At 37.0% G+C, this 8,483-nt stretch overlaps 1 protein-coding gene across 1 annotated transcript in view; it reads left to right on the forward strand.

The window, feature by feature from the left end:
- LOC106516735 (tryptophan 5-hydroxylase 1) overlaps positions 1–6,077 on the forward strand; it is a 7,483-nt gene extending 1,406 nt beyond the window's left edge. Inside the window, exons 2-11 of the mRNA XM_014007236.1 lie at positions 315–452; positions 585–765; positions 865–965; positions 1,117–1,184; positions 2,027–2,223; positions 2,699–2,834; positions 2,958–3,084; positions 4,251–4,346; positions 4,491–4,624; positions 5,379–6,077. Of these exons, the coding sequence (XP_013862690.1) occupies positions 315–452; positions 585–765; positions 865–965; positions 1,117–1,184; positions 2,027–2,223; positions 2,699–2,834; positions 2,958–3,084; positions 4,251–4,346; positions 4,491–4,624; positions 5,379–5,553 (1,353 nt within the window). The 3' untranslated portion in view covers positions 5,554–6,077. The remainder of the gene's footprint in view (positions 1–314; positions 453–584; positions 766–864; positions 966–1,116; positions 1,185–2,026; positions 2,224–2,698; positions 2,835–2,957; positions 3,085–4,250; positions 4,347–4,490; positions 4,625–5,378) is intronic.
- Positions 6,078–8,483: the final 2,406 nt, after the last annotated feature.

Genomic DNA, 8,483 nt, shown 5'->3' on the forward strand with positions numbered 1-8,483 from the left:
CCCCAGTAGATGGCTCCCTCACCCACCACCTGTACAGCCTGTCAGTGTTAAAGTCTTTTAAGCTTCAACTTTAAAGTTATGATGTCAGAAATAGATATTTTGACCTCTTTCGTGTGCTTGTGATTTGCCTTTTTGCTGCTGGAAATTTTATTTGTACAAAACCTTTGATGAGTGGTTTCACTTTTTATTGCGCCCTTTAAGAAAAGCTGTGATATTCTCTCCTGCTGTATTCTGATTTTCTGCTTTTGACAAAAATATAAGAAAAAAACATGATTCTTCTACATGTATGTATTTGTCTCTCGCCATTTAAAAAGATGGCCCTGAATGGAAGTGAGACGAACCAGATCCTCTCCACTGCTCGGCCTGGCACCTGCAGAAAAAAGGCGGCAACGATCATCTTCACCCTGAGAAACGAAGTGAGCGGTCTTGTTAAAGCTCTTAAGCTTTTCCAGGTGGGTGCTTTATGAGCAGAGTTTATGATCTTCTCCTGTCTTTCATAATTGCCAAATGCCGAACCCTTCGTTGCAGCACATTTTGTTGAAACTTGATTGTGCTACAAACCCCTGTGGGCCGTGTCTGTGCAGGAAAAACACGTCAGCCTCGTTCACATCGAGTCCCGCAAGTCCAAGCGAAGGGATTCAGACTTTGAGGTCTTCGTAGACTGTGATTCAGAGCACGAACAGCTGAAGGAGCTGACGGAGTTGCTGAGGAAGCACACGGAGATTGTTGAGATCACGCCGTCTGATGCCGCTCTGCGTGATGACGGTGAGTCATATTTTACTCCAGGCTGAACAGAATCAGACACTGAATACACCTGAAATCTTTCTTTCTTTGTGTAGATTTATAACTGGATGTTTATTTTAGGTGTGGATTGTATGCCCTGGTTTCCCAAGAAAATCTCTGACTTGGATCTGTGTGCCAACAAGGTTCTGATGTACGGCTCTGAGTTAGACGCAGATCACCCCGTATGTAGTCCTGCAGAGAAGCTATCATTTTTCTCTTTTCATACAAATATGTTTAATGCATGAAGTATGAGTAAAACAGGTTCACAGGTTACACTTTACACGAGAGTTTCACAGACAATATAAACTGAAGTTGTAACCACTGTTTCCACAGGGATTCAAAGACAAAGTGTACAGGAAAAGAAGAGAATATTTTGCTGATTTGGCTTTGAACTTCAAACAGTAAGTTCAAATGTCCCTTTAAACTTTTTAATTTTTTTATTTTTTTGCTTTTGCTTTGGCTTTTTCATTTGTTTTCAAATTTGTATACAAATCTATTGCTATTATTAAGTGTTTTTGGAGCAATAATTGGTACTGAAGCATCACACATACACACACCTGCTCACAACAGCTGAGAGTCAAAAGTAAAACAAAAGGTTGTAAACCTGAATTGATATTGCCTCCATAGTCAGTGTCTATAATGAATAAAATGATTATTTTTCATTTTGAAAATTCCCCGATGAGTTAAAAAAACAACTGTTTGCTATTTTTTTCTCACAAGGTTAGTTTTAGATGCAATTATTTATTTTTGTATCAGGATAAAAGACTCCATCATATTTATTCATACTGGCATAAAAACATTCTTGACATTTAGGTGAAGTAGTTAAACTTGGGTTAAATTATTACTATTATTATTATTATTATTATTATTATTATTATTATTATTATTATTATTATTATTATTATTATTATTATTATTTCTTTACAAAATTCAGTTTGTTCATATGAGGAGTCCTCAACATTCACCAGAGTGAGTCATGCTCCACTAATAAAACAGCCTGTTGGATTTACTTAAACAAATTATATTAACAGTACTCCACTTGAGTAAGTGTAAAGCTACTTTCACATTTATTTTTTAAAGAAAATGTGAAAGTTGGTTCTTGACATCGTTTTTTTTTTTTTTTGAGTGATATGGAGGTTCAGGGTTATGTTTTTGTCGGTTCCCCCATTTTTTTGTATTACTATCATTACTATCATGCTTTTTTATTGTTGTTGAATAAACTAAACAACAATCTGTTTTTCAGCTGTAATCCTATTCCTCGCGTGGACTACACAGCGGAGGAGGTGCGCACCTGGGGCATGGTGTTCAGGGAGCTCAACAAGCTGTATCCCAGCCACGCCTGTAAGGAGTACCTGAAGAACCTCCCGTTGCTGACCAAACACTGTCAATACAGCGAAGATAACATCCCTCAGCTGGACGATGTTTCACACTTCCTCATGGGTAAGAAAGAGGTCAACCTTAGACAGAACTGCAGGGAAGAGGCAATCGGACGTTCTCCTCAGGTGGAGGATCAAGCAGGACTAGAGAATATCTGGATGAGATGATGTCCCAATAAATATTCAACAACTGACACCGACAATATATTACTGTGTTATTACGTACAGTATATTCAGTATAGAGTAGTAAAGTTTGATTGTTTGTTCAAGGCTTGCTTTCTAGTCTACGTTTCTGTCTGCCTGTCTCGTTAACAGTGCTGTCAGGGCGTAACGGACATAGACATGTTGTTAGCATTGCTTAATGACAAGCTGGTAGCCGCTGGTAACACCCGTGAGAATTTTCTTAGAAATATTCTTATTTGGAAATGTTTTTTTTCCTGCAGTCATTTCTTACCTTTTCTAGAAAACTTTGTCTGTCTGTATTTTCTAAATTAATTAGATCAGTTTCTGTTTGTTTTTCTTTCTGTCCCTATCTCCAGAGTGCTCAGGTTTCACCATTCGGCCCGTGGCAGGCTATCTCTCCCCACGAGACTTCCTGGCAGGCCTGGCTTTCAGAGTGTTTCACTGCACTCAGTACGTCCGCCACAACTCGGAGCCGCTGTACACACCTGAGCCGTGAGTTAACACACAGGAACTACGCTCATCTGTCACTTACTGCTTGTTCTTAGGAAATCTGTGGTTTTCAAACCACGTGTGTGTCTGTGTGTGTGTGTGTGTGTGTGCATGGCTTTCCTGCAGGGACACGTGCCATGAGCTGCTGGGTCACGTTCCTCTGCTGGCAGAGCCCAGCTTCGCCCAGTTCTCCCAGGAGCTCGGTTTAGCATCGCTCGGCGCTTCAGATGAAGATGTTCAGAAACTTGCCACGGTGAGATGTTTGTTGGTTTACCTGGAATTTCTTTGCCCTCTTTCGTGCTACAATTAAAACAAACTGAGCCAAGATTTGTTGCAAATTTAAAAAAAAAAAAAAACAAAAGAAAGAAATGAATTTCAAGCCTGGCATAGCCATTTAAATTCCTGAAACTAAACTCCCGAAGGCCTCGCCAAGACCCTTCAAAGACCACCTGTGCTCAAGAGTTTTAAACATTGTAGTACGATCACCATCCAGTGTGAGGGGACCTTAGTGTTGTCTGTGATCAAATCCCTTTGGAGGCGTAGTTTTATGTTTGAACAATTGCCAGGACGAATGAGATGATGTCCTGCAGAGTTTTAGAGTAACTAAGTACAAATACTTCTTTACTGTACTTAAGTAGAATATTTGAGTAGCTGTACTTTACTTGTGTAATTATTTTCAGCCTACTTTTTACTTTTACTTCTTACATTTTCACACAATTATCTGTACTTTCTACGCCTTGCATTTTTAAAAAAAGGCAAGAAGTAGAAAGTTGTTACTTTTATTTTATTTTAGTTTGTTTTCATTCCAGCTTGTTATTGTAAAAAATAAATACTATCCATATAAATTGTGCCTCTTATAGAGTGAATTTAATTGTGGTTGAATGAGAAGTAAAAGTATATAAAATTCTGATACCATATTAGTTTGTACACAAACAAATCATGTCACACTGCAGCAGGACATAATCATTAAAATAAAAGTACTGTACTTAAGAAGTATTTGTATTTCATGAATTATATTATTGCATTTGGCCGCAGCCCTCAGATATATGTTCATTTTGGGGAAAAGGTTTGTGCAGCCTTGATATATGTATATAAACTGAAACAGCTGGACTAGTGCATCCTAAATTTTACATCAATTAATTATTTTAAAACAACAGTCATTTCTGCATTTTTTGGTGGAAGGTCACCTAATAAATGTCATTACAAAATATATCTACTCATTTTAAATCAATACTTTTACTTTTAATACTTAAGTACAAAAAATATCAGATACTTCAATACTTTTACTCAAGTAATATTACTAAAACAGACTTTAACTTTTACCAAAGTAAATTTTTGGTAAGGTACTTGTACTTTTAGTCAAGTATCACTTTGAGGTACTTTAYACAACACTGACGTCATCGTATTTGTCTGTTGCAGTTGTATTTCTTCACCGTGGAGTTCGGTCTGTGTAAGCAGGATGGGAAGCTAAGAGCCTACGGAGCTGGACTCCTCTCTTCTGCCAGTGAGCTCAAGGTGACATAAATCCTGCTGTCAGACTTTCAAAAGTTTGAACTCTGCTGCTAAACTTCCTCTTTTATCTAACTCGTTTTAATCTAACTGTCATGTTAAATAAGAAATAAAATACTGGATGTACAAAGTCAGTGTTTCTTCTTTCAGCACGCTCTGTCTGGCCGGGCCAACATCCTTCCATTTGACCCCGTACTGACCTGCCACCAGGAGTGCATGATAACCACTTTCCAAAAGGCTTACTTTGTTGCAGAAAGTTTTGAAGAAGCCAAGAACAAAATGAGGTGAGTATAGGAATACACCAAAGCTAATTTTATAGTCAGTTAAAATTGTTTTTTTAATTTGCTGTTCATTCTGAACACTGATGTCATCCAGCTCATGTGTCAAATTTAAGGCCCACAGGCAAAATGTGGTCCTCGTTGACAATTTATCTGGCCCCAAGGTTATAATTGTAATGTGAAATAGTTTCATCATTTTCTTTTCTTTTTTTTTGTCACTGTATTTTGTGCATTCTTCTCTTGTTGGTGGTCTTTAAATGTCTTTGTGTGTTCTTTTCTCATTTTAAAGTCAAATAATTGGATTTACTTGGGAGGGTTTTCCTTTTTTTAACTTATTCGCTGGATCTAGATAAAATGTACTGCAAAATCTTTTCAAATGTAATATTTTTTCATTATCATTTAGGTTGTGCATGTTCTAAATGCTTTGTAAATTTAATATGGAAAATGGTTATTTGTATTTCTATGAGAATATAATTTTTTTCGATAAATTTTGACTGAAATTGACCCTTGGCTTGGACCAAGTTTAGAATTTTTGCCTAGATGCAATGTGAAAAGTTACAAGAATCTGGATATAAAAACTTTGATCAAACTTAATTTTTGCACAATAAAAGTGGCAATAAATCCTGGAATTTTTATTTTCTCCAAGAGATGATCCTCTAATTTCCTTGCAATGAAACTTGTTGATTTTCTTCTATGTTGTTGCAGTGATGTCAACAACTAATCAGAGTTGATCGTGGAAATCTCTGTGCTTTGCTTGCAGGGAGTTTGCCCGGACTCTTAAGCGTCCGTTCACAGTGCACTACAACCCGTACACCCAGAGCGTGGACATCCTGAAGGACACCAGCAACATCAACAGCATGGTGAAAGACATTCGRCACGAGCTGGACATCGTGGAAGAGGCCCTGAGCCGTCTCTGCAAGCACCAGAGAAACTGAAGAGTCGGCACCATCTCATGAAAGTCTGCATAGGAAATCAAACCCACTTAACTGTGTTACTGTGGTTAGCTTTGGTCATCTAAAGCCACAAACTTAGATTTAGACATTAAAAAACATGCTGTGTAGTAAAGCCAGAACACTGAAAACCATGCAGTTTCGGTAGAAAAATAGATTTAGGTTTTTAAATACACATTGTTTTGTGTAGGGTTTGAAAAAATACACATTTAGGTCAAGGCAGTGTGAGGATCTGTGCTTGATTTCCCTTTTTTGTGAGTTTCTCTATTTACCTCCTGTATTTACATCCCTCTCCACTCTGGCTCCGCCCACATTTACATGATCCTTGTTTTTTCCTCAGGTGTGGCTTGTTACCCCTTTGTTAGCTTCTCTTTATTTGGTGTTTTGTCTCCTTCCCTGTCAGACCTTTGTACCTTCTAAGGCCCGTTTAGGTTTGTTCACCATGTTTTGTGATAAAGTTCTTCTACTTTGTCAGCGTTTTTCTTTTTAATAAATCGTTTTTGTTTTAATCTTTGGGTTTTTGCCTGTTTTAGTCAGCAGCTTGGGTTTTTATGGACACAATCCAGAAAAAAAAAAAGGCAGTATTATTGGAGTCTACATGGAAGGTTATGGCATCAAAAACATAAGTGAAGAAAACGATAATGGCTAAACCAAAATGTTGTTCTGGAATGTTCACCACCTCTTTTATTTTATCATTATTATTGGTGTTGCCAGGCTGCCATTCCTATCTGAACAATTTGTACAAATACATATTAGTTAATCTGCTCAAACATGGCAACAATGATAAAACAAACAGGAAAGCATTCTAGCTCTGCAAATAATTTCACAAAAGGCAGGGATTGTTTAATCAACTATTAAAAGTTTCTATTTCCTTTAAGGATACACCAATGCAAACAATTTAACTCATACAACATTTTTTTGTATCTACAAATGTGTTCTGTGTGTGTGGTTTGAGATGAGACTTGGTAACCCTACAAGGAACATTAAAGTTCAAAATGGAAGTAATTTGGCATGTGTTGCCATAGACAATAATGTCATGTTGATCAATACTTACTTTTTGCGTTTTGTTTTATGTGATATAAACTGTTGTTAAAAATATAATATTAAAGCTTTAACTCCTGTTGCAACAGTTATTGTTTATTGCTGCCAATTAACAGTAATGATGCCTCCTGCGGATACTTTTTGTGTCACCTCTGTCAGGAAAGCAAACCAGGTCCATAGCATATTCGAAGTTTATATACAATGTTTTACATTTACAGCAGAAAACGCTGAAGAGATCCAAGTCAGTAAAGTGTTTTTAACAGAGTTTTGAACACCTTCCGAAGTTCCTGGCTTGAACCAAACTCAGGCAATAAAACATGAGCCACTGCTGTTAGTGTCTAACACGCTGTGGGATAGAAAACTTGAAGTGTAAGGCTAATGTGTTTGCTGTCAGAACCAAAACAGAAAGGATGCAACAGTTTTTGCCTGATACTCACAAGTTACAATCAAGTTGCTGTGGAGTAACTATTGAATATGTGTCTCTTTAAAGGGATCCCCGATTAGTTGTAACATTAGACTTTATTTAATAAACATATTTAACTGTAAAATAAATACTGTAAAAACACTGTAGGATGTTTAGTTTTTATAATTTTTAAACTAAAAGTTTAAAAATATATCACATGGACGGGGCCATTTTATTTACATGCAAAGCATTCTGGGTAAATGATGACATGGGTAGGTCATCGGTGAGAGGCTGCTAGTGAGCTATATCCACCCTGAAGGTTAATCTTGGACAATATCAGACGATTGGCTCTTTTAAATGAAACCAGAGAGCGTTGACAGAGAGGAGAAGGTAGAAATGACAGCCTGTTACTGAAAATATAGATGGAGGACCTCAGTTTAACTTATTTGTCGCGCTAGCGCTGAGCTAATACATTTAAGGCAATATAGCGTCAGTGCTAGCACAAAGGCTAACAGGCTAAGCTGAAGTTCTTCTTCCATGAAGCAGCTCTGTTGTCCTTAAAATTTACAAAACTAAACAGCCTACAGTATTTTTACAGTCTTTATTTTACAGTTAAAATATATGTTTATCAAATAAAGTCTGATGTTACAACTAATCTGGGATCCATTTAAAGGTGTAGACAAATGTTAGTCAAATTTAAAGACTGGGGGTAATTCATAAACACAATACTAGTGTGATTTGACAACATTATCAGTAGCTCAAAACAAATCCTGAGAATCAAGTATGGCAAGACAATAAGGAATAAGCTACTGATCAAAGGTCTCCTAAATTAAAGCATTCTGTGCACCACCTTGATTCAGAAGCACCATTACATTTTAAGAATTACTTCTTTGAGGGGTACTTGTAATTTTTGATTTAATTTGTATCTTTCCATTATTACTCCTCAGTTTTCAAATAAATACCTCTGGTTATACTGTATATATTGCTTTTACAAGTACCACAATGGATTTTTTTTCTCTCTCTCTCATTCCTTCATTGTGTTGTTGCAACAGTTCAGCCCAGGCAAAGGGAACAGGAAATGATTCTCTCTTACACAGTGCAATTCAGTTTCTCTCTCTTTCTGTTTTTGGAGCCTATACAAAACTCCAACCAGAGCCTTAACCATTACCAATACACACCTAACCCTAACCTAAAGTCAGTGTACACCTCAGCCCTCAACCTAACACTTAACCCAACAATGATAATCCACCAGGACCAGACTTTGCTTCACATAATCATTATACTGGTCTAGACAGAGAAGAGGTGCTAAAAAGAAACAAAAATACACAAAGAGAAGTGTTTGTACTCTAGTCCAGTGGTTCCCAAACTTTTTATCTTCTGACCCACAAAATATCCATGGCAAAAACTTGTGACCCCAAATATTACTGGTCTGAGTACACAAACTTTGTTAATAACCCTAAAAACACAGGCT

Source organism: Austrofundulus limnaeus, unplaced genomic scaffold (genome assembly GCF_001266775.1).
Source record: "Austrofundulus limnaeus strain Quisiro unplaced genomic scaffold, Austrofundulus_limnaeus-1.0 Scaffold40, whole genome shotgun sequence".
In the NCBI taxonomy this organism is placed as follows: Eukaryota; Metazoa; Chordata; class Actinopteri; order Cyprinodontiformes; family Rivulidae; genus Austrofundulus; species Austrofundulus limnaeus.